The sequence below is a fragment of the Bubalus bubalis genome, chromosome X, assembly GCF_019923935.1.
Source record: "Bubalus bubalis isolate 160015118507 breed Murrah chromosome X, NDDB_SH_1, whole genome shotgun sequence".
NCBI classification, from domain to species: domain Eukaryota; kingdom Metazoa; phylum Chordata; class Mammalia; order Artiodactyla; family Bovidae; genus Bubalus; species Bubalus bubalis.
Genome location: NC_059181.1, coordinates 18479010 through 18506070, shown reverse-complemented (window position 1 = coordinate 18506070; position 27061 = coordinate 18479010). Strand labels below are relative to the sequence as shown.

The window sequence follows — 27061 nt, the reverse complement described above, 5'->3', positions numbered from 1 at the left end:
ATCTAGTTCCCTGACCCAGGCCTCATACATTGGAAGCACAGAGTCTTAGCCACTAGACCACCGGGAAAGTCCCCTCCGGTATACTTCTGACTGAAGTTTGGGTAACAAAGGGCAATTGGATGTGAAAAGCTATAGCAACCCTTAAATGGACCTTTCCTGTCTTGCTGCTTATACCCTGAAGTAGATTTTAGACTTGGCGAATCTGTTGTTCCCCTCCTTGGTACAGTTGAGAGGGAAAACTTCAACAGTGATGTAGGACCTACAGGCATATCTCAGAGACGTTGCAGGTTGGGTTCTAGACCACTGCACTAAAGCAAATATTGCAATAAAGTGAGTTACAGTAATTTTTCAATTTGCAGTACATATGAAAGTTATGTTTATACTATCCTATTTGGAAAAGACCCTGATGCTGGGAGGGATTGGGGGCAGGAGGAGAAGGGGACGACAGAGGATGAGATGGCTGGATGGCATCACTGACTCGATGGATGTGAGTCTGAGTAAACTCCGGGAGTTGGTGATGGACAGGGAGGCCTGGCGTGCTGCGATTCATGGGGTCGCAAAGAGTCGGACACGATTGAGCGACTGATTTGATCTGATCTGATAGTCTATTAAGTATACAATAATATGATGTCTAAATTGCTAAAAAAAAATGCTCACCATCATGTGAGCTTTTGGGTCCTTCACTTTTCACTTTCATGCATTGGAGAAGGAAATGGCAACCCACTCCAGTGTTCTTGCCTGGAGAATCCCAGGGACGGGGGAGCCTGGTGGGCTGTCATCTATGGGGTCGCACAGAGTCGGACACGACTGAAGTGACTTAGCAGCAGTAGTAGCAGTAACATCAAAGATCACCAGAGATCTGTATAACAAATATGATACTACTGAAAAAGTTTGAAATATTCAAAAATTACCAAAATGTCACACAGAGACACAAAGTGAGCAAATTCCGTTGGGAAAATGGTGTCGATAGACTTGATTGAGGCAGGATTGCCACACACCTTCAGTTTGAAAAAATTCTGTATCTGTGAGGCACAGTGAAGCAACATGCAGTAAAATCGATGCACCTGTGTTCTGAGTAACTGGGGTCACCTCTGTATTCCCAGGCATCCCCATCAGTGCCTTGAAAATGTTGCTAATGTTTGTACGAGTTGGGGAGCTAGAGATGGAAGTGTAATTCTCCCAGCCTCTTCTGCAACTTGGAACAGGGCTAAGAGCTGAAAACTACTTCCATGGGCCTTGAACCCACTTAGATGCTGGTGACTGTGAAGGCTTACTAAGTGCACGGCCCACAGACACAATGGTCTAAGTGGTTTTACTGCATCTTTCTTTCTCAAACACTGCCATGTAAAGCTGCCCTGCTCCCAGCTCTGGGACACAGCCGTGGGCTCCAGACCTGGCAGGGTTGGTCTTGGAGGTACAAGGGGTTTGTTCTCAGCCTGGAAGCCCAGGCCTGCAGAAGCCTGCTGATATTTGTGTGTTGGTGCAGAGAAGGTCGGTGTCTGTCCCACCTGAATACTTGCTTTGGGAAAGAAATTATAAGCCCTTGGTAACATCCATAATCCTCACTTTATTACAAATGGATGCATTCCTTTCTCTCTTTAAATATAGAAACATAAGCATAAGCAACCTGATTTCTAAGCAGGTGGTGTGCAGACTCTGCATGTTCCATTCTTGTAGAAGATTCTCAAGGATGGAATCTTTGTTTTGTTCACTGATGAATCTGTCCTGAGGTCCTAGGGCAATGCAAAATAGGTGCTCATTAAATATTGGTGAAATTGGGAGGGGCACACAGGCCTGAGTGTGGTGTTACCTAATTAAGAACAGCGGGCAATATAGTCAGAGTCTCCTGGTCCATTTTGCTTCTCACAGAAGGGAAAATTCCTTTTGTGGAGGAATCAGGGCTTCATAGCCCCCCATGGAGGATTTCTCCTGGGTGATTTCCCTGCCATCCATTCATTTATCCATCCAACCATTCATGAATGACTGTAATCCTCATGGGCTTCAGTGTCCTCATCTTGCTGCAGGAAGTCGAACTGGAATATCGCTGAAGAGGGATCATGTGAGGGTGGGGATCATTTGTCTCCTATCTCCAGCCTGAATCTTGCAACCAGAGCAGTAGTCTGTAGGAGGAAATAGCACTGAGCAGCTCTCTCTGCTGTTGGGTACAGACACACCCTCCATGGCGCCTGTAATGGGAAGTGTACCCCCCTGGGCGATGAGCAGTGGTTTGATTGTCTGCTCCTCTGTGCGCTGCAAGGCTAATGATAGGCGTCTGCCAGTTCCCTTTTGGCCTCTCCTTTCAGACTGTGCTGTGACAGGGCTGCAGGCATATGGGGGTGTGGTGAGGTGAAGACACCCCTGTTTTCCCAGCAGGCAGCCTGCCGAGCCCACACATCAGGAGCACTTCCTTCAGGGATCTCGAGCTGGAGCCGCTTATTACTGGAACGGGAGCATTTTAGATACTGTCAAAGTGAATCAAACAGAATTGGCCCAGCTGCCCTGCACTGTTGGGGATGGCGACAGGAGCTGCTCATTTGCGGTCCATGCCCTTGGTTTCTCCCTCCTGCCCTGCGATTTCTGGGAGAAAGAAGGTCATTTTATGGTTCCTTATTCAGGACAAACACAAAGGACCCCATGCTACAAATTGTGCAACTGTTTATATTCAGGGTTATGACAAAGCCTCCTAACCATTCTAATCCTATAAAAAGCTCCTTGAAAGAATAATACATATCAGTAGAGTTGACATAGAAACATGGAATGAGTTCAGCGGAAATGCTATTAAATGCTGTGATTTGGTATTGAATAGGGACAGTCATGCATAAGTGCTGTTATCTGGATTCTTTCCTGAAGATTCTGTGATCACGCAGATGTAATATCCACTCTGTGAGTCTAGATATCCCAGGAGTTCCCTAACACATGCTTTAAATGCCATTCTGTTTGTCTTCATTCTGAGGCTCTGTCAGCGTTCCCCTGAATATCTCGCACTTACCTTCCCCTACTTATACCTGATATTTCTACTCTTTAAGGCCAACCTTAACTTTGATTCCTTTTTTTCTCCAAGTCTTCCTTTAGCATCCCAGATCTCGATGAGCTCAACTTTGTGTAACACATTTGGTTTGTGCTAGGTCATGGTGTTTTCTTATCTCTTTACCTTGCATTTGCTAGGTTTTTGTCACTCCCATCCTCTGCCATCTTTAAACCACATGCCCTTTCTACCTTGATTGATTGTCACCTTCTTGAGGGGAAAAAAAGAACATGTCCTGTACAGTCCTGTGTCCCTAGCCCCTAGTGTAGAATCATAATACATCTATTTCTAACACATCAAGTGTACCCATCATGCCGTTGTGCAGATAGGAAAGTCAGGGTTCAGTCAGTAGGAAATCTGAACGATCACACAACTGCTAAGTTTCAGAATATGATTTGAACGGGCCTTTGACTCTTAATTTTATTTTCTGTTTTAATTATTTAAGCTTTTAAATTATATTTGTTGATTTGAGTAGGTAATATGTGCACATGGTTAAAATTGTTTTTCAAAGTTTCTAGGTCTCTTTCTAGTATACCATACCATTACTGGGAACTGAATACTTCATAGTGCTCAAAATGCTCTGTTATTTTCTTCCAAGAAGCCAGTTCGCAATTCTCACCTCTGCTCTTCTATTAGTGGCTTCATCACAGAAACTTAGGATGATTTTTTTTTAACCCTTCTCTCACTCAGCTCAGCTAGTTGGTTGCTGCAGACCAGCAGATCCCTCATAGATCCTCAAATCTGTCAATGCCTTGTTCATTGTTGCCCCTCCCCAGATCCAGCCTTCATTCTCCCACCCAGGTCACTGCAGTCTGACTGCCCTCCCTACCTCCCTTCATCCCATATCAGTTCATCTCAGGGTAATCTGAAACCTTCCAGAAACCTGCAGAGGGTCCTTCTACCTTCTGATCAAGTTCTTATTCCATAGATTCTTAAGCAGTTTTTGTTAGGCTGTCTGGTTAGGTTTGGTAATCTAGGAAAGCCATTCTCAGTTTTTAAATACTAGTAACATATGCATAATATAAAACACATATGGCACAGTGGTAAAGAATCCGCCTGCCAATGCGGGAGATACAAGAGATGCGAGTTTGATCCCTGAGTCAGGAAGATCCCCTGGAGGAGGAAATGACAACCCACTCCAGTATTCTTGCCTGGGGAATCCCATGGACGGAGGAGCCTGATGGGCTACAGTCCATGGGGTCACAAAGAGTCAGATATTACTGAGCATGCACACACATAAAACACATAGGATTACCAAGGGAGCCATTTTGGTATATTAATCTATGTGTACTTGCTTGTTATAATTTCTTATTAATACATTAAATAACAAGGTCTCCCAGTAGCTGTGATAACTACCACCACTTCAAAGTAGTGATGAGTACAAACGATATCTTGAAATACCCACAGTATCTATGATGCGATATGAAAATAGTATTTGGTTGGTGTCAAATCACAGGTTCTTCTCTTAGTCTGGTATGTTACCTAAATTCCCAAAGGAGATGGCAAATTTCAGTTGGAGGTTATTGAAAATAAAGTGTTAATTCTTTTCCACTTGCGTTTACGGTCCCTGGGTTAAACCCCCTTCCTGTGCCTGAATCTCGAGGCTCTGTGAGGTCTGCCGTCTCATTCCCTGTTCCCCTGGAAGCTTTGGGTCCCGCAGCTCTCCTTGCATGGGCTTTGCACTTGGCCCTATACAGAGGGGACAGAAAACTGGGAAACACCACGTCTAACCTGAGTCCTGCCTCTGTTCTTCTGTTCACATGTGTGCAGGTAGAAGAAGGATGGTGGGAAGGTGTTCTCAATGGAAAGACTGGAATGTTTCCTTCCAACTTCATCAAGGAGCTGTCAGGGGAGTCGGATGACCTCGGCATTTCCCAGGATGATCAGCTCTCCAAGTCAAGTAAGGAAGTCCTCCCACCACACAGGAGGGGGTAGGGGCACCCACGGGTGCCGCTGTAGCCTCCCCTCTGTTCCTTGGCCTTCGCTAAGTGACTGTGACAGAAGCTCATGAGTATTTTCCTGGCTCTGCTGCCTTAACCCACCATGGTTTAGTAGGTGTATCACTGTAAGTGTGTGACATTCACAGACGCACACTATTATTATCTTTGGATAGGTGACTTTCGACCTTCCCACTCCCCCATAGATGGCCCAGGTTGCCGTACCTCTGTATACTTCTCAAGTGTCACTCCCTGCAAGTTGATAATTATTTTTAAGATGAATCAAATGAGATTGTTGATATTTCACAGCATCTCTTGAGGAACTTAGAGAAAACAACACACACACACACACACACACACACACAACATCATTGGTGGGGAGAAGAATGATGTTCAGGACACACGTGGGCCAAGCCAGCTGAGGGTCCAGCCCCACGTCAGGTGAGCACGCATGTCCTACTGCAATGGTGAGAACGAACTCCAGGTCTTTTTCTCTCCAGGGCCTGAAGCTCTCCTCCCTCCAGCTTCTCTGCTGCCCTTTCCAGCTCACGGAGCAAAAGGTCAGGCCCGGGAAGCTTTGTTCTCCCAGTTGCTAACCCAACTTCCTTATGTGAGCGTCTGTGTACCTCTTGTGCCGTCTTGAGCCGCAGTCGTGCGTGTGAATGTCGTAGAGGCGCGACTGTGTCACTGCGCTTTGGCACTGGCGGGGGCTGCAGACGTTCCTTCCTAACAAGAAGAGGACAGCTCAGTCCTGTCAAAATAATTCTTAAATTGCTTTCTTTTCTATTTGGAAAAGTCTGACTTGAGTGGTATTTGCCACTTAGTTGTGTCTCTTTTTATTCAACCAGTGGCATGACTGGGCACATCCCCAGTGTGGAGGTAAAGCCATTTCTGGAGTCGTGCTAGGGCCACCTCCTTCACTTGGTGTTTCAGTGGCATTGACTGATCGGCTCAGTGGCGTCCAAAGTCTGGGGCTCCTACCCCTGAACCTCATTCCATCCTGGGATCTACGATAGGAAAGAGAGGAGCTGATCTGGGGGCAAAGGAAGCATCTTGAGACTCCTACATTCTCTGGTTTGGGATAAGGAAATTCTCTGCTAATGTAGGCCAGCTGATGCTTATGGGCAGGACAGCAGGAAGTGTCCTTGACCCCATGAGACTGGCATTTGCTATGGCTTACAGATTGCACACGAGAGTTCTCAGTGCTGTGCTTCTCCTTTCAGACACTGGAATAGTGTTGTGACTGGGTCCTGTAATACCAATACTGTATCTCAGGGCTATTGTGCATTAGATGGGCTTTCTTGGAGGGAGGACCAAATCAGGTCATCCATCATACCATTATTCCTATGGGTAAGTGTGTTATGAGTTCCCATGGCAAGAATGTATAAAAACCACCTCACCTATAGAAGACCCTCTATAAATGGTCACCTTCATTGTTAATCATGATTAACCCTTGGGACATAGCCTGTTAGTATGTTGAGGCTATTTACACAGCAGTTGGTACTGTGCTCACTGAAGCATTCTCTCTACATTTGGAAATTACTTTGAGATTCTTCTACTGATGCAGAAAAGGAGATTTGGAGAGGTATTGGACCGCATCTTTGGGAGAACCCTGACCTCTTGGTGTCCTGCCATGTTAGGTGTGCTTCCAGAGCTGGAACTCAGAGAAGTAATGCCTCCTGTGTTCTTGGAACTGTTGCAATAAACCATCTCCTCTTCCTCCAAGTCAGTAATGTGCATATTTGACCCTGCTTCACTCCTCAGCTCAAAGCACATGGTGCTGGAATTTCTGAGGCAGGAGGTTAGGAGACAGAGTGGAATGGTTCCCCCCATCTCTTAGCCTTTCATCACACGCTCAGAAGGGCTGTTTCTCTCAGAGACTGCTGTCCCCAGCACTCTCAGTCAGTTACGAGTCTGCCGTTTCAGGCCTGGGACAGCCTGATAATTCCAGCAGCCATGTTTAGTTTTCACAGGATCTGTCCCTGGTGAGGGGGTTTGAGGCCTCCAGAGAGGCCTGGTTTCCTAACAAGGATGGATGCTTGTGAAAGAAATGCATGGCTTTTGTAATCTTCCTGTATGTGTACTTAAGGAGAAGAGGGCCTTTCTCTCCATGTCTCTGGCTGTCCATATCCATCCATCCATCACTCCTTCTTGTCTTCTAGTCTTCATTCAACTTTCATTTAGCCCTTGTTGTTACTAAGATGCTGTACAAGGCACTGGAGACATACAGAGACAAATCAGTTAGGGTCCCTGTCTTCAGTCAGCTCACACTGAGGAAAGAGGGTGCACAAACCAGCAGCAGTTGAGAAAAGGTGCGCAGGTGCTCAGCTAGCCAGGTGTGTGAGGAACAGTGAGATACACAGATAGAGAGAGCCCAGTCCCAGAGGGATGTAGGGACAATGGTGGTCATGAAGGGCTTCAGAGGAAAGCAGATGTGATTATCATGTCCCTAGGGCTTGCTAAATTGAGATCATCCCCTGAAAGAGAGAAATACCATCTCTCACTGTTCTGACAGGCTGTTCAGTAGCTCTTTACACTGAGATGGTAAAATACATATAATTAGATCAGATCACATGCAGAGATTATGTATACTGGTAGGATTTGTCTACATGGAAACTTTGGTTTTAGAGTGAATCTGCTTATTGTCTATCTCCAGGGAATGGAGTTAGTTTCAGGGTACTTTACTTCATAAAAGAAACACCGTTTTGTTTTGAAATAATTGTAGGGTCATAGAAAGTTGCCAAAAAACCCCCACTGTACAGGGAGGTCCCGTGAACCCTTTGTGCAGTTTGCCCCAGGGACAATATCTTGAATAGCTGTAATACATGTGTATTTACTTTTATCATAGAACTGAGAAAGACAAATGGAGTTAATGCACAAAAGATATCTAGCTTTTTACTCTAGTATGAGCTGAGCTGTAGTTAATAAAGGTCTTTGTTAGACCAGTTAGTTTTCACAGAGATTGCATAATTAATACATGGTTCTGGGGGAAAGTCAAACTCATAATGTTTTATACCATTTTGGTAATTTTTAGGGACCCTAGTGATGTCATATAAAAATCTTCTCAGTTAAAATGCTAGTAGACATTAGGAGAAGTTTAAAAAAAAAATATATATATATATATAAAAGACAGGTAAAACCTGTATCCTAGTATATACGAAGAAAACTTTGTGTTCATGTATCCTTATACATCTCTTTGTTATGCACATAGACACACCTGTATGTGCAGAAACTCATTTGATATTTGTACTCTTCACATTTCTACTTCTAGAATGTTTTTAGGGATAGTTACTCAGTTGAGTTTTGTCAACCAATGGATGAGTGCAGTTGAAGAAACATTGTATTATATTTATAAGGAAGTGTGCCAGACAGCTTGACACATGGTAGGTATTCAGTAAATGCTTGCTAAATCCTTTCTGACTCTGTGGAGGCGTTTTTAGCTTCGAATGACATATGCAAATTGCTTGAACTTGCTTTTCTTTAACCCTGGTGTTTTTTCTTTTTGGCCACTCCACATGGCACACAGAACTTCCCTGACCAGAGATCGAACCTGTGCCCCTTGCAGTGAAAGCAGGGAGTCTTAACCGCTGGACCACTGGAGAAGTCCTGCCCCGATGTATTTTTGTATATGATGGTTGGTTATGAAAATCTATAAACTTTCGATCTTTATTCAGGGTAATCTAATTTATCAAGGAAAGAGTTACAGCAATTGTATTGGTTGATATGTTGATTTAAACATTTTATCTTGAATAAGAAAATTAATTGTCAGGTAGTAGCAGAAACTTTGGAGAAGGCAATGGCACCCCACTCCAGTACTCTTGCCTGGAAAATCCCATGGACGGAGGAGCCTGATGGGCTGCAGTCCATGGGGTCGCTAAGAGTTGGACACGACTGAGCGACTTCACTTTCACTTTTCCCTTTCCTGCATTGGAGAAGGAAATGGCAACCCACTCCAGTGTTCTTGCCTGGAGAATCCCAGGGACGGGGGAGCCTGGTGGGCTGCCGTCTATGGAGTCGCACAGAGTCGGACACGACTGAAGCGACTTAGCAGCAGCAGAAACTTTCTGCTGTGTATTTAATTTGAAGGCACCTTTACCTTTCATAGAATTCATGAAACCTTAAAGGTGCCGTTTCAAAAAGATTTTTCTCAACTCTTTATTATAGAAATGTTCTAACATACACAAATTGAGAGAATAGTATGATGAACCCTTGCATACCTGTCACCCAGCTCCAGCAGTTAGCAGGCTGTGGCCAGCTTATTGCAATTACACCACTGTACAATCCTCCCTCATAATTGAAGCAAACCCCAAATATATAATTTCATCCATAAAAATTTCAATGTCAATAAAAGGATATCTTAAATACTGTTATCACTCCTAATAGTAACAATAATAGTTGTAATTCCTCACAATAATTACCTATATGGTCAATATTCACTTTCTCCTAATACTCTTCTATTATTTAACACAATTTGTTTGTTTGAATCTGCACCCAAAGAAAGTACATACAATGTAATTGGTTGGTATGTCTCAAGTCTCTGGATCTCTAGGTTCTTCCTCCATGTCACCTTTTTGTTGAAGTAAGTGGGGTCCTTTGTCCATTAGTTCCCCACAGCTTGCCTTTTGCTGATTTCATGTCTGCTGTGTCCTTTACTTTGTTGTCCTATAAACTGGTAATTAGATCTAGGGCCTTGATTAGATTCAGATCTGAGAGATTTTGGGGGGTAGGGGTAAAAAGCTGCTTCATAGGTGGTGGTGGACAGTGTATTTGGAAGCTCATAATGTCTGGTTCTGTTTCTTTTTGAATATTAGCCACTGATGATTATCACCCAGATCTCTTCTCTCATTAGGGCTTGCAAAATGGTTCCAAACAGGGAGGTTTTTTTTTTTTTTTTTTTTTTTGAAGAATGAAATGGGCTCCCGTGTAAGAGATTAACAGTGAAAAAAATTGATTTTAAATTAGATTAGATTAAAAAATTAAATTAGATTTTTAAAAAACAAAACATCTAAGGGTTTACTTGTGTGGGCAAGGTCTTATGTCAGGGATGGAAGGGAATTGAGAGCTCTAACGTGATATCAGTGTGAACACTAAAGCCCAGTGAGATGGAGTCTGGGGTGTGTCCTGGCTTCTGAGGCCACCATATAGGTGAGCCTTCCTGCCTGTACTTTGCATGCACTTTAGTTTTGCCTCTCTTACGGCCTGTAGTTTACCCTTTCACAGAGCATGCAACAAATTTCAAATCTGAGTACAGTTTAACTTATTTCATCTAATTATCACAGATTATGATGAATTAGTTACCTTTTCAGTGACAATTTTGCATATGCAAGTATTGACTAAATGATGTGAAATAGAACTGATTATGAATTATATTGATATTATATTATGGTATTAAATTATAATCAGAAAGTATCTTGATCTATAAGATTTATTTGGATGTAGAGGCAAAGAAATCCAGATATGACTATTGTCCAATTTCAATTTCATGCATACTTTGTTTGCTTCACATTTAAGATATGTGACTTTCCTATTTCTAACATCTTTTTGATATTATTTAATTTCTTAAGAGTATGAAATAATTGTAAAACTAAAAAGCATTCCTGTTTTTCTTTTTAAAGAAAACATTGTTTAGCTACAGAAATGTTTTAAGCTTTTTCCCATAGTTTTTAGAGGGAGAAAGTTTGCATTTTCTTTCTATAACCCTTAATAACCATGATATTTGAGTTTTAATTGGTTTTCTTATTTTCCTGATTCCTTATTTTTGAATTATAAGTTCAGATACTTTAGTGACTTGTCAAGTGAAGACAAAGACGGTGGCCTTTTAAAACTTAGGCCAAACCACCCCCATGATATAGAAATATTTTTTTTCATTAGCTGTGAGAAATGGATTACTTAATGCCCAATGCCTATAAAAACTAAAGCCAGGCTGGTATCCACCATGCTTTGGTATTTGTATACTTTTTTATTTTTAATATTAAATGATATTTGTTTTGTATATGATGTTCTGGTGGCAGGAAGGAGCAATTAGCAAATTGATGAAATAGAGTTTCAGGCAAAATTAGATGCTAGTGTAAGCATATGATTTTGTGTTGAAATTGAAAAATCCTTCCCCTTTACAGAGTTTTCTGCCTTCAAATACTAGTATTTAATAGTAGAGTATCCCCCCCACCTCATAAAATAAATAGCACTCATATTCATGGCCTTTCCATGGCCCATCTCTCTTGTTCTTTAGATGGAATGTGTGTGTCCTTGCTCACCCCCAGCCCAGGCTCCTCTTGCAGTCATCTCACTGCCAGTGGATGGGGGGACCTTTACAGAAATGCTTGGCCATTCAGAGACAGAAGCGCCATGTCTACCTCATTGATTCTCAGACTTGGTCCTGGGGAAGAACAAAGGGAGGTTCTCTTGTACTTGGAGGAAATTGAAACACTGAAGTACTTTTCTGAAAATAATTGAAAAATTGTTCATTGAAATACTGATTTCTTTTTCTTTTTGTGACACCAAGAGAACTGCTGCCATTCAGTTCTTGGATGGGGGGAATCTGGCTCACAAGACAGCTGTATTCCTTAGGAGTAATGCTACCTTAATGATTGAAGTTAAGCAGGATGAAAATTCACCCAAATAAAAACCAGCCACTGTTACTTGCTCCGCTTTGTCATCAAGTCCTTAAGAGCTACAAGTCTAACGAGAACATCTAAAACACTTGTTTCTTTGATTCCCCTATGTAGCCAGTGATTTGAATGTCTAAGTTTTTGCTTTTGTTAGTTGGAGCACATCTGTCAAAAAGGGAAGATTTCAAAGCAGTCCACCATGTCTGTAGGACACAGAAATTGGCAATACCTGATTCCATTTAATTTGTTGATCTGATCAGTTACAGTTCCTTTCATGTATTAGGAGTGACATGGCCCAGAAGTTGACATGATGGTCCCTAATGGGGTTTCCCATTTTCCTAGAGTGTTTCTAAAAAGTGAGACAAGTTGCTTTCTGTCACTCAGTTTTCCTCTCTGCCTCTCTGTAAACGTAGCCTACCTTTTCATCCTTCGAACTTATTATCAGGGAGCTATAACAATAACTTCTTATGAGGGAGCTATGTGGCCTCCAGTTCAATATTTAGCTCACAACCATAATAGGATCTGTTTCTTGGATAACTTAGAGTAATGCATATATTGTTTGTCTTTATTAAACCATTTTACCTCCTAATGTAGGGTGTGTGTGTGTGTGTGTGTTCGTCCATTCAGACTGGGGCAGTGTGTGTAGTCTATGTACTTACTCGTGATTCCAGAGAGATTTGGGCTTTAGCCACGTGCCCAGTCTTATGCTATTGTTAACTTCTACTTGTAACAACAAAAAAGGAGATAATTTGACACTGGGTGAGTCCTATGTCCTCATGCTTAAGTGCAGTCTCATGACTGATATGGCAAACCTCAATTAAGGTGGTTTAAGAAAGAGGGTTTTCTGGCATCTTTGGTGCTAAGCAGAAAACCCCTTACATCAACATGGAAGTCACGATTGGTTTCAAACCTCATTGATAAAAACCCTTTTCTAGAATTCTAGTACATTTTCTTGCTTAAAGATACTAAGAATGAAAAATCTTTTAAAAAGGATTCTGTGCCTTGTTTAGATTCTTGGGGTCATGAGTATCAGTTTGTATCATCTTGGGCTCTAGGGGTAGAAGATAAAAGATAATGGACCAAAATCTATATTCTGTTCGAGACGCACTCTGCAGAGAAGACTGAGTTACCTAAGGAAACTGATTGGTTAGATTTCCTCTGGTTAATTGTGATTTTCCTGCTCTTGAGGTGTAATGTGGAAGTGGCTTCCAGGTTTAAATTGGGCATAATCCACAGGCCAGACATCAGAGAGGTGAGCCTCAGTTCTGGGGCTCATTGCCATCATGGTTGCATGGGGACTTTGGGCTCATTCTGTAACATTCTTAAACTCTGCCTTTATGATTTCTAATTAATTTTGTGGATGAAGCTTAAAGTGGATTCATTGAAGACAAGTTCAGTTAAAGACTCTCCCTCTTCCTTCTTTTGCCATCACTTGCTCCCCCTCCCCCCTCTTGTTTTTCTCTCCCCTTCTCTTTTCTCATTCACTGTCAGGAAAGACTACCTTTGAAGGGACAATTCTGTACCGAGCCGCACCGGGAAAGACGGAGGGCCACAGACGCTATTACAGTGAGTGACCTTAACAGCAGGAGGCATTTGTAAAGATAAGATCTGGGTACTTGTGTTTTTTGATGCAGCTGCACTCCCCTGAGCTGCTCATGCTTCTGCCAAGTGTCTGTGAATTTCTCATCCAAGGACATGGGCTTATTTGCCTGAGATAAGTGCCGTCTCCTTGGTGTGTGCTGCAGGAGCATTCCCATCACCAGCCCCCAGCGCTGTCTTGTTTGCTTTGTGCCTCCGTCATGTGTGACATGTGTGCATGAACCATGCGTGCAGAGAAGGGATCCGTAACACTGGTCATGGCATATGTATTTGTCCCAGTATCTGCGCCTCTGGAGTGGTGTAAGATGGCTTCTCATGGAGATGTCAGCCCTTCGCGGTTATTGCTTTTACTGAGTGGGTCAATCAGTAAGTCATTGCCTCATTGCGCGGTTCAAAGAAGTAAGAAGTGGGCATGAACAGTCCATGCCAGAAATGATATTTTGCTTTGCTCATTCAGCCAATCACCACACGGCAGACTTCTTTTGGCAGGACCGGGATGTAGCCTTTGGTGCAGTGGAAAGAAAGCTGCCAAAAGTTGAGGGGATGGAGATAAATGAGATTGATGAATGAATCTCGTGAAGTTCTTAGAACGGGCCTGCCACACAGTAAGCACTAGACATGTGAGTGTAAAACTGAAAATAAATAGAAATAGCTCACGGATTTGAATTGATTGGTGCTGGAATAGTAAGGAAATTATGGACAATGACTTTTCTGTAATTCAACCAATTATATGAGTGGCCATATCAAACCTGAGGAAGCTTTGTTCTATTCTCACGGCAATGGAAAATCATCCGCCTTAGTGTGCATATATACATATGTGTACATAAAGACGTATACACATATGTGTGCATAGAGATGTATACACGACTATGAAAGAGAAGGTTCTGGCATGAACTCCAGAGCCAGGCTTCTCAAACTGTCTGCGGCAAAGTGTACTTTTATTTCCATCCCCCTGTGGACAGATAACCTGGTCCTGCTGGGCGTGCCTTCTCTGCGCATGTGCTGCACCTCTTGTGCCTCCCTGCGGGAGCAGACCGACCAAGGCTGGTCTGTGCTCCATTCACATAGACAAGTCTGTGGGCCACACGTCTGGAAGTCACACCAGCACGCACTGCTATAAGTGTTTCTGTGCACAGACACTTTCCGTGCTTGTTACCCAGTGTTCAGTAACGAACCCTTCATGACCTGGCCCCAGTCCACAGACCACACTTTGGGTTTCCTTGCCCTCGGGTGTCATGTGGCATGCCAAGCATGACATAAGGATATTTTCCACAGTAGTGTGTGTTATGAGCACCAGGGACCAAAAGATACAGCACCAAACAGACGTGAGCATGAAAAGCCACCTTTCTTTCCCACCAAAGGGAAGGTACTAGATTTTGAGGTTTTTCATCAATCTAGATATTCAGATATTTAACTTGTATCACACTGGAAAGTGATAGAAGCAGGCTGCCAGAATTTCTGGAAGACAGATCTGCCGTGTGTTTCCTTCCCAGCCCATGCTTGTGTGGTTGAATGACCCTGCAACCTCTCCCTGTGTAACGTAAAGAGTATTTCTCACAGTGATTAATGCAAAATTATCCAGGTGAGTGCGGAAGGTGGCAAATCCCTAAAACCAGAAGCTCAGTGAAATCAGGATGCCAATGGTTGAAAATATTATGTTTCTAGGTAATGAGGAATGATAAAAAGAATCCTTCACGTTCTTTGAGAAACTGTAACAGCCTTGCCCTACTCCCTTTGCCCTGCTGCCTTCTGCTGGTGGTGCTGGTGGTGGTTGGGGGCCGGGGTGGTGGTACGATGATGGTTTCTATTCACTAACCATTTCTTTATTCCACTCTCAAATGCTTCTTTCCAAACCAGAAAAGAATATACAAGCCATTTATCACACAGAAAGAATCCATACGGCAAAATGAGAACATGTTAAAGGGGGAATGACATAATATTTAGACTCCGAAATTATATCTCCAGCAGGGATATTTCCCAAAACAATGAACAGATAAACACATGAATGGATAGCTAATCCAGGGAGGTTCTCCATGTTTGTACACTTGCATCCAGTCCTGTAAATTGCAGCCGACCCCCTTGTTATGGGCTGTTCCTTATTCTTATGGCCTCTGTTCTTGCTCATAAATGCTGTTCTTTAGTTAATTAAAATGTACACCTGGGATCTTCCTCCTTGCCCCCCCCCTTCCTGGCTTATAATTACTGTTTTATTGAAAACAGCAGCAACAACAAACACAGCCATCGTTTAAAAGATTTGATTTTGAAACATGTTAGCGATTTTTAATGACCTTTCTGTATTTTTTTCTGTTTTCATTTAACAGTTTTTTCCTGCACTGACACTTGTGTGTATGAATGACTTCGACATTTTTTGACAGTTTATGCAAGCAGTGATTTGGTGTATCTTTCTTAGGTACTAGGAGGCCACCTTACCTGTAGGAAGATAATGCACAGTGTGGCTAATAGAGAACTAGAGCATCATTGTCATCAGCAGATACATAGTCAATGTTCAGGAGCTATTCTGCACATTTCGAGTCTTTTAGAGACAGGCTTAATGGTAGACTTTTCATAAAATATCCTTTGATTCTTGTCCTTTGATGCCATGACTAATGTACTAGCCATCAAAGTAAGAATGTACACTCAGAGATTAACTAGAAACAAATAGGCTCTTCCTTTTAGGAACATGATTGTGGGCAGAGCCTGGGGAAAAAGGAATCTGGGGAGGTAAGTGTCCACGCTGTCTTGCTGATAATGGTTTGACCACAGGAAGTCCAAGGAAAGGTGTCATGTCCCCAGTGTTCTCTTTGGAAAGGAGTTCAGCTTCAGGGAAACGTTGGTGTTAGGGGAGTGAAGAAGAGCTGGAGGCTTGGGGCATTCTGGCCTCCCACAAGGCAGCTTTCTTTCCTTCTTTAACAAATACAATCATCTTGCCAGGGAAAGTGTTTCAGTGTCAAGTTTGGTTTAGTGCTATCCTAGAGAAGTATGTCTGTGTGCATTTATTCCTTGTAAAGCCATCCAGAAATTTAATTCTTTGGCAGTCATAATTTTGTGTGGTTTCTTTAATTGCTAATTTGTTTAAATGGCTTTTAGCTTTACAGTTTCCCTTTAGGAAATGTTACTTTCGTTGCTAATTGCTAATTGACATGTCATAGAGATAGGAGGTACAGTATGTGGTACTGACTGGGTTGGGAGGCGAGAGGGGGCAGGAAAGGTTGTTACTGCATAGACTGCACCAAAACAAATTTGGCTAAGAACCAGGCTCTGGCTGAAAAGAGGTGACATGTCACATTGACAGAGGCATCTGCTTTGAAATTGGATGTTCTGAAAAGTTTTGATTCGCTTCTTAAAATTCAAGGCTGGGGAGGTGGAACAAAACTCAGAGCCACCTCCCTGCAACATCCTTACACACTAAATGAACAACGGCAATGCAAGTTATCCTGTACCCTATGATACTTGGAGCAGTGGTTCCTGGCTGGCTATGAGGTGCTTCATGGCTGTGGCTGATTTCTGAGCTCTTTCTTTCCCCATCCCCGCTCTTGACAGGTTTAAGGGAAACCACAGGCTCCGAGAGTGACGGGGGTGACTCCAGCAGTACCAAATCTGAGGGTGCCAACGGCACAGTCGCAACAGCTGCCATCCAGCCGAAGAAAGTCAAGGGAGTGGGCTTTGGAGATATTTTCAAAGACAAGCCAATAAAGCTAAGACCAAGGTCGATTGAAGTAGAAAATGACTTTCTGCCAGTGGAAAAGGTATGTTCGAACGTTTCTGTTTTATTTCCACATAATGTCCTGTATCCAAAAGTTACCTCGTAGGGCTTGACATCTAAGATGTCCTATGCCTCTCTTGGGCTCTCATTGTCCTTGTGTGCAGCTCACCTTCTGTATGAGGACAGCTTTTAAAAAGGCTCACGCTCTAGTTTACTGTTGCTTTTCTTACTGATCTCCTATCTACGGAACATTTCTCAGGGTGACTTTTCCCATAGACCAGCCCTTCTCGGTTTTCTCTGGAGAAAAGCCACTCACGCCTGGTCTCAGCTAAACACATGACCTTGATACTTTTCAGGCAGCCACCAGTCTCTCCCCTCTCCTGGAATGTTTCTCTGGTGCTTTGTGCTGGGGCATGTTGACTGCTTCTGCACTAGAGAAAGGGGTTGTGCATTTTTTTCTCAAGGTCTTTCGTGCAAATGATTTCAGACTGCCACAAGGAAGTCTCCTGCGTGCATGAATGGCGGAGATGGCCCTCGCTGTGAGTGCCTGGGTCTTTCCTGTCAGGGAGCTGGCTGTTTTGTCCTGCCCCTGGTTCTGGGTTGGTGAAAGGCAGACAGCGTGCTGCTGCTGACTATTCGGTTGCCACAGCAACACACCCCGAGCCGTCATGCTTGTGGCTGTCAGTGACGTCTACTGTGGTATACTTCTAAGCATCATAGCCTTGCTTAGGATTTGATAGATACTGTGGAATTTTCCAGATTGTAATAAGCTACACTCGTGCTGTGCTTAAGGAATGTTTGTTAATTTGATTTAGTGCTGAAATTTTCTCTTTGACGTTTGTGCCAGCAGGCTTGGGGGATGGGGTATTGGCAACATCGCTACTGCAGGTTTATCCGCAGCTTTTAAGGGTTTTCCATTTTTCAGTGAGATGAATTTTTGAAAGTTGCATCATCTTCTGCAGCTGTAGAACTTCCACCCACCTCCCTCCCTCCATCCACCAGCAACCTAGCCTGGTGTCATCATGCATTAGAAACAACATCTGGAAAGGAAACTTTTTGGACACTTAAACATCCTGAGAAATGTAAGACAGAAAGGACAGACACTTAAAAACAAAAGACTGTTTCATTTAAATTCTTTCGTGGAAACTTCTCTTATGCACCATTGTTTCCTTCAGCAATCAATTTGGTGTTTCTTAAGATCTGAAAACTATTTAATATCCCAGCTTGTGAGCTCATTTCTGTTCAACACAGTCACTTTCAGATTCCGGGAGATATTTACAAAAAAGCAAGTTCCCATCTTGGGAAGGAACAATGAATACAGTTTTTTCTTCATTTTATTCAAGAGGTTGAAATGAACATGATCGTTGACTCTGTCAGTGAACAGTTAATTCCTTCTGTTCGTTTTATGATTCTTGGTCTAATTCTTCTCTGTGTAAAAGCACATCGCGTGTGCGTAATCATTGACAAATATAATATTCCCAGGTTTGTACCTCAGCACATGTCCTCTGAGCCCCACGGCCAGCCACATGTCCAGCTGCTGACTTGAATATCTCCACTTGAAGTTCTTAAATTCTTATTTTTATATAAGATAAATCCTTATATAAGACAATTTTATATAAGATAAATTCTTATCTATCTCAGCCATACATATACATGTATCCATTCTTCCCCAAACTCCCCTCCCATCCTGGCTGCCACATAACATTGAAGACAGTTCGCTGTGCTGTATGGTGGGTACTTGTTGGTTATCCATTTTAAGTATAGCAGTATAACACACCATTTCTGTACAGAGAAATCTTACTAGCTACTGAACTCCTGAAATGCTGGAAAAAAATGTAATTGTATTTTTTTTATTCATGGCCAAGTTTGTGGCAAATTAATAAGAACAACTGAAGGCAGATTGGGAAAAAGTCACTTGCAGTTCTGAAATTCTTATCAGCTTGTCCAGGCCATAACTCATCCTCTTCCCTCTCAAATCACTCTGCCCACAGCCTTCCCATCTCAGTTGAGGGCAGTGGCGCTCCCCCTCCCATCACTTGGGAGAAAAGCACTGGGGTGGTCTCTCACGCCCCTCGTTCCCTCACATCCCATGGCCGATCTATCAGCAGCCCCACCGCGTTGCCTCCTAAGCGTGTCTGGCACCTTCCTCAGCTCCGCTCTCACCATCACTGCGGTGACCTCTAATCGGTCTCCCCTCCCCTACAGCCTAGTGTCAGTGTCGAAGCCAGGGTCATGCCACTCTTTTCAAACACCTGTAGAGGCTTCCCTGTGAACCAAAGTGAGAATCTTCCCCACAGCCCAGGAGCTAGGATGACCTGAAGCCCATGGCCACTTGGACCTCTCTGCTCACTGCTCTTTCCCCGTTTGCTCACTCCCAGCCCTCTGGTTCCTCCTCACACATGCCACGTATGCTCCCGCTTGGGGGGCCTCTGCCTGGACACTCTGTTACCATCTGCACCCCTCTCCAGCTGCCTGCCTTTCTTCCCTGATGCCCCATCATTCAGGAACCTGCCCCCTTAGCCCCTCCTGCACTGCACTTTTTGTTTTCCCTAGCACACGCACCCTTCTGACATAATGTTTATCTTGTATTATGTTTATTCTTTGTTCACTGATGTGTGTAATGTGCTTAGAACAGTGTGTGGCACATGGTAGGTGCTCAGTATTAGTTACAGGAATAATATTAAAACTAGCGCTTTAGAGAATCCAGACATCTATGAAATGAGGGGACTGAGTGTGATAAGATAACAGTTATATAGTTGGAAATATAGTAGTTGTATGGTTCGCTGCATCTTTGTGAAACAAGATTTACTGCATCGGTCTTACAGATATGAAATGTTAACTTCATCAGAGTAATACACACACACACACACACATATACAGCGTGTGTGTGCATCTTAATTCATGGTTTGTTTGCAGAATGAAACCATGTGCTGGCAGCTCCCTTAGCCTGCTTCTCATTGTGAAGTCTCTGGGGGAAACGTAAACTTCCCAGCCTGCTTTACTGGCAGCGGACAATTTTTACAGCATCTAAGAGGATGTAAAACTCTCTCCACCCCCTGTTGTTGGCGCCATGAATAGTTCCATAGATTTATGGATCCATTATGTTATTCACAACCTGGCATGGGAGCTCATGAGTGTGATGATGTTTTACTAGTGTACAACCTGGTTCTCCTCGCTTTTGAGAGAGTTCTGTGTCAGAGATTTATGTTTAAGGAAGAAAGTTTCCTTTGAGAGTTGAGCTCACTGTTTCAGTTTTGCAGAAGCACAGACTGGATCTCATGTGACAGCATCTGTGTTCAGTGAAGCACAAGCGGGTCTTCCACTTAGGCTGGGGCAGTTGACCTTCTGACATGACTGGTTTGATAACTTACATGAGGGGAAAAAAGGACTATGATAATTGTTAACAGCTGCGAGCATTCTAGTGTGCTTTCTGTTCAAGTGTGAGAAGTTCAAAGATCTACTTTTCTGAGTCAGTTGAAAATTCTGTGCTTATTTTACTTGTGCTTTAATCTGTATCACCGTACCTGGAGTGGTTGAATGCTGATGATTAAACACCAGGAGAGAGATACTGGTGTAGCTTTAACACCCACCCATAACAACAAGGAAATAATTCGTATTCTTGCTTCTCTTATTGAACTATAAGGAAGGACCCCAGTTATGAACCTTTTGAACACTACCAGTTGTGAATATGCCTGTGAATGATGTGTTTAATGCACCATTTAACCGAAATATGTATAGATGAAATGATTTAATGTCTGGGATTTGACTTCCAGTAAGTTGGAAGATGGAGGAGTGGGTGAGGCACAGAGGAAACCAGATTGGTTATGAGTTGATAATTGTTGACACTAGGTGGTGCATACACGGGGGTGCAGTATGCTGTGCTCTGTTTTTGTACATGTTGGAAATTTCCTCTGATAAAGGTTAAAAAAAAAAACTTGGGGGAAAATGTACCATTTAAACTCAGCCCAGAGCTAAATATGTGTTATATCAAAAACAGTGGAAAATATGGTGTGGCTAAAGGTGAACTAAGTTGAATATCATAAGATTAGAAAGGTGTGGTACCATTGTCCTAGCTGATTGACCTTTACAAACTGACTTTGCCTTAGTTGGACCATCTGTAAAATGGGAATACTCTTTATACCTATCCTACTTCGTGTGTGTGTGTGTGTGTGTTCAGTTGCTACATGCTGTCCAACTCTTTGTGACCCCCATGGACTGTAGCTCACTAGCTCCTCTGTCCATGGGATTTTCTAAGCAGGAAAACTGGAAGGGATTGCCATATCTTACTCCAGGGGATCTCCCTGGATCAGGGATCAAATCCACATCTCCTGCATTGGCAGGCGAATTCTTTACCATTGCACCACCAGGGAATCATAGGACTTCAAAAAAAATGCTATATAGCTGAAGATACTTGGAAACTGTAAATGTAACTCATTTCAGGTAGTGTTTATTGAGTATTCACTATACGCTCAGCACTGGGGGTACAGTGGTAAATAAGAACAGGTCACTGCCCATCAGGGAGCTGCAGAAAAGTAAACAAGAAGAATAATACAGTGTGGGGAATGCCATGACCAGGATGAGAACATAGTGCTGTGCTGCAGGAAGCCTTGGGCATGGCAGAAAGTGGTGAATGGTTAGGGAGGCTGGAGAGTGTGTATTCGTGTGTGTCTGTGTGTACCTACTTCCTAGAGGAAGTGATGTTTAGGCTGAGAACCATGGGTGCAGTACACATTCATCAGGCAGAGGAGAACAGAGTTGTCAAAGTGGAAAGAGCAACATGTATACTTGCCTTGAAGGGAAAAGAAAACAGCACAGAATGTGTGTCGAGCTTCCAGCAGGAAGTGGGAAAAGATGAGAATGAAGAAGAAAGCCGGGCCCAGATTAGGAAGGGCCTGTTGAGACTTGTTAAGGAGTTTGGATTTGAATTTGAGGGCAGTGGGGAGCAATTCTCAGCAGAGAAGGACATGATCAGATATGCGGTTTAGGGAAAGTATTCCAAGTTGCAATGGGAGGAGTGGATTACAGACGACAGGTAACTGGAATTCAGGAGAGAGGTTAACAGAAACTTATGTTGACTCTACCAGTACATTTCCCTCCTCGTAGGTTCTAAACCAGTTAATGAATAAGGTGAGTCAGTGGATGGAAAATCAGAATATTATTTGTGCTTACTTTTTCAGTATGGATGTCCAGTTGACTCAGCACTGTTTATCAGAAAGATCATCCTTTCTGAAGATCACCTGTTTGTCAAAAAGGTCACCTTTGTCATAATTTAAGTGCCTATGTATGTGTGGGTTCACTCCCATACTCTGTTCTGTTGGTCTGTTTGTCCTTATGGTCATTCTGTACTACTTTAATTACTGTAGCTTTGTAGTCAACCTTGATTTCTGGTACTGTAACTACACAAACTCTATTTCTCTTCTATAAGATTTCCTGGGCTGTTCCATTTCATATAAATTTTCATATAAAATCAGCTTGTTAATCCCTACTCCCCAAAAAACCTTCTGGATTTGGAATGGGATTACTTGAACTCTACAGATACTTTGGGGGGAGGGGGAGAGAATTGACACCTTTCCAATCTATGAACATGGTATATTTATTTACATAGGTCTTATTTTACTTTGTAAAAATTTCTCAGGTTATATATTTATGATCTGTGTCTGTTTCTCTACTTGTGTTATATTACAATGTTGTTATCGATGAAGGAAAATTTGGAGGATATAGATTAGGAGAATCAAATGGGTCTAGCTATTGATCTCCAGAATTAGACAGACTCACTCACCCAGTCTCAGTGATGCTGGACTCAGGCAGACCCATGTGATGTAGAAGAGCCTGCTCCTTGGGGAACAGCAGAGACAGTCAATTTCCAAGAGGAGAAAGAAGAGCTGAGCTAAGCATGCTCAGTTTATTTTTTCTAAATTCACATATCAGAGAAGTCATTTCACTCTCCCAGGAAAAGTGAACAGGGAGACAGAGAGTTCCAAGAGTGTTCAGTTCTGCCCAGAGGCCAAGAGTGTCCGGAGAGAATGTCTGTTTGGTCTCCCCTTTACATGGAAGGAAACATCAAGATAAGACAAACAAATTTTCTAACAGCTTTGAACTATTATTATAAGTATTTGGGGGAAATATTTTGGAGATAGAATCAAGAAGTTTGATAGTATGTGGGGGATAAAGGAGAGGAAAGACTTGAAGAGAATGCCTTGGGCAACTGACTTCAGCAGCTGGATGGATGGCAATATCATACCCTGATTAGAGAACACAGGAGGAGAAAGATATTGGGGAAGGAAGGTTATGGGGTCAGTCTTAGACTAGCTGCATTTTGAGGTCCTTGTGGGACCATCAATGGAGGCATCCATCAAGCAGTTGGGTAAATAAGTAATGGGGAGAGAGCTGTGGGTGTGGGTTTTAGAGTCATCCACCTAGAGATCAGGTTGAGAGACTGTAAGAAGGCAACCTAGACAGGACCTTATTCTCATGAACATGGCTTATACCTTATCTCCCACCTGTGGACCAGAGAGAGAACTTCCTCATCAGGCTGCTTCCCTGTGACCCTGCTCTCGTCTCACTCTTTTTCTGAACGCCTTCCCTTTTCACAAGTCACTCAGGTGATCACTCCTGGCCAAATAAGCTCAGAAAGATGTGTCAGGTATTACACCTGGGTAGGTCAATTCCAGATGCACAGGTGAGTCCCAAGACCTACCTAACCTGATGTGTTTTTTTTTTGTTTTTTTTTTTTTGATGTGGGCCATTTTCAAAGTCTTTATTGAATTTGTTACAGTATTGCTTCTGTTTTATGTTTTTGTTTTCTGGCCAAGACAGGCATATGAGATCTTAGCTCCCCATCCAGGAATCAAACCTGCACCCCCTGCATTGGAAAGCCATCCAGGAATCAAACCTGCACCCCCTGCATTGGAAGGCAAAGTCTTAACCACTGGACTGCCAGGGAAGTCCCTGATGTATTTTTCTATAGAATAATTCTGGCTTTTTGGTACCAGCTTATTCCATGCTTAAGTGCCCTAGGTACAGCTAATATTGGCCCCCTAAATTAATGAGAAAAGTAGTCTTTTTGGTCTGGGATCTTCAAATGGCCAGATTGGAAAAAATATTTTTCTAAGTTGGTTGTTTGCCCTATTGGATTCCCTACAAGAAGCTCCATGGTCTTCCCATCTTAGTTGATTTCCATTATGATCTCTCTCTCTCTCTTGAAATGATTGTTTTCTTTCTTTTTTTTCTTCTGTGTTCCACAAACTAGATATTGTGTTTGCATCAGTCTCTTTTTTAACTCTCATCATCTTGAATCTCATTTATAGAATCACAGGCATCCAAATTAATGCCTTAATAATATCAACATTGTAGCTTTTACTTGTAACAGAAAATTAGAATTAAAGTCACATATAAATGAGCTACTAATCAGTTTTTTTAATCAGCTAAATTGCAGGAAGAGAAATTTTAATATCATCATATATATCTCAGGTAGTCTTTTTATCCCTACTAGTAAAAATTCATCAAGCTGTATACTGATGTAAGATTAAAACATGTAAACATCTAAAGTGATTATCTTAGTTGCTTAAAAATGAGAGAGTTATGTCTCTAATCCTTTGAGGACTGTAGCTGTGGGGAATCCCAGGAGCTAATAATACAAACTTTGATTAATGAAACACAACTGGGTCAAACCTTGTCATGATTATCTGACACCTATAGTGTTGAATGTCTCGCACAGTGGTTGAAAGGTAAGATTTTGTGACATCTCTTAAGCAGATGAAAGACCTGTGATTTTTAAAGAGCAGATGGAATTGAGATGCCCACTGGTTGCCTAAGCTGAATGAAGTGTCTGGGATTTTCAGACTTTGCTTTATGTGTTATCTTTACTAATCTAGGAAAGGTAAGAAGATTGGTGATAAGAAAAGGGAACCAGAAGCAGTATACAGGGTTACTCTTGGACATAGTAGGTGCTGTTTAGTATTTTATGTGTGTTTCATGTATACTTTCTAAAACATTCAGATAGTGTATTTTCCGTGAAATGTTTAATAGCAGCCATATGGTCACCAAGAATCACATTCCCAGGAGACCTTAAAATTGTGTTTTTAGGAATGTAGTGGTTATTAAGCATGAAGGTCAGAATTCCCAATGTTCACATCCTAATTCTGCCTCTTCCTGGGACAAATTATTAGTATATCTACAAATTTAGATTCCTCATCTGTAGAATAGAATAGCAAGAAAACCTGGCTCATGTGGTTGGTAGGAAGATTAAGTAACACACACAAAAATGGGTCCAAGTGCCTGCATAGAATAATCACTGAATTAACGTTAGTAGTTATTGTTACCCTTCTGGTTGTTAGAATAGGAATGCCTATAAATAGCAGTGCAGTCTCCAGGATCATGTCTTTAACTTTTCATTATGGAAATTTTAACACTTGGAGAAGTAGAAATAAATTTTGCTGCATCTGTGGTAGCTGTTTGATGTCACCAAGTCTTCAGTATCGGCCATTGGAAAGTAAATGCTGTGCAGAGGACGTGTGGGGCACTGAAAATACTCTGTACAGCGTGTCTTCCCAGGTGGCTCAGTGGTAGAGAATCCACCTGCAAATGCAGAAGACACAGGTTCGATCCCTGATCTGGGAAGATCCCTGAAGAAGGAAGTGACAGCCCACTCCAGTACTCTTGCCTGGGAAATCCTATGGACAGAGGAGCCTGGTGGGCTATAGTACATAGGGTTGCAAAAGAGTCTGACATGACTTAGTGACTAAACAACAATTCTGTATGATTCCATAATGATAGACACATGTCATTATATTGGGTTGGCCAGAAAGTTCATTCAGGTTTTTCTGAAACATCTTACAGAACGAACTTTTTGGGCAATACAAAACATTTGTCCAGACTCATAGAATTGAAAAGTTAAGAGTGAACCCTAAAGTAAACTAGAGACCCTGGGTGATAAAGAGGTTCATTGGTTGTAACAAATATATCACTCTTGTGTGAAATGTTGATAGCAAGGGAGGCTGAGCATGTGAGGAGGTACAGGGTATGTGGAAATCTCTGCACCTTCCTTTCACTGTTCTGTGAACCTCAAAGTGCTCTAAAAGTAAGTCTAAAAATGAAAGCAAGTCCATTATTTTGGACCCTGTCTTTGTTAGTCACCGTTGTATCTACAGTTCCTTGAAAATCATTGGTAAACTATAGGTGGCCTTCAATAAATATTTGTGACTGGATACATGAATATGTTTTGTCCTAACCCAACCATGAGAATAAAGGAAGACCCATTCTGTTTGGGGTCTGCTGTAGCCTGGTTGTAGATTTACTCTTCCATTTGCTCATTAAGTGGCTCATTCCTTCATTCACTGAAGCTTTACTGAATGTATTTTATGGATCAGCAGTGGCAGCTCTGAAATTTCTAGATAAATGAGCTAAGGAATGGCAATTCATTTGGAAAGGGATTGGCTAGGTAGCATGTCTGGATGCTGTGTTAGCATAATGTGTGCAGACTTTTCACCTGGCAGGTTGTTTGTTGCAGGGGCGAGGGGGAGGGGGTGGGCGGCTCTGGTGTAGTTAACTGGAATGGAGTTCACACTTCCTCCCCCACATCACGCCTTAGATCAGCTGTAACATACAGGCCTCTCATTTAGCGCTTTGGATTGTCCCTACATGAGAGAGAAGTGAGTACATATTTAAAGTCATTCTGATTCAGGGGAAAAGGACTGGCAGAGCTATGTCCAAAGCATTAAAGACATTAGAGAGGAAGGAGCTGCTAACTTGCCTGGAGTCTGCGAGGAGGGAATAGTGTGTAGGGGAGATTTTTCAAGGAAAGTGACATTTGAGCCAAGTGTTAAAAGATACCTGGAGATTCATGGTCCCAGCAGTGTGTACAGGGACCAGGGGAGAGCGTGGTGATGGCCAAGGGCTGGGTCTGGCTGGACAGCAGGGGTCTTGGGGGCAGGAAGTTGCAGGAAAAGTGAAAGTGAAAGTCGCTCAGTTGTGTCTGACTCTCTGCGGCCCCATGGACTATACAGCCCATGAAATTCTCCAGACCAGAATACTGGAGTGGGTAGCCATTCCCTCCTCCAGGGGATCTTTCCAACCCAGGGATCGAACTCAGGTCTCCTGGATTGCAGGCAAATTCTTTACCAGCTGAGCCACAAGGGAAGCCTGAGTTGCAGGAAGGCCTGACCCTATTTCCTCAGGTCTGCCAGCCTGC

General features: G+C 42.7%; 1 protein-coding gene across 4 annotated transcripts in view; it reads left to right on the top strand.

The window, feature by feature from the left end:
• The window catches only part of SH3KBP1 (SH3 domain containing kinase binding protein 1), a 336343-nt gene that overhangs the window by 173053 nt on the left and 136229 nt on the right, over window positions 1-27061 (top strand). For all 4 annotated transcript variants that reach the window (XM_044937139.2, XM_025276217.3, XM_044937141.2 and 1 more), the window contains 2 exons: window positions 4796-4925; window positions 16710-16915. In XM_044937139.2, coding sequence (XP_044793074.1) covers window positions 4796-4925; window positions 16710-16915 — 336 coding nt within the window. The remainder of the gene's footprint in view (window positions 1-4795; window positions 4926-16709; window positions 16916-27061) is intronic.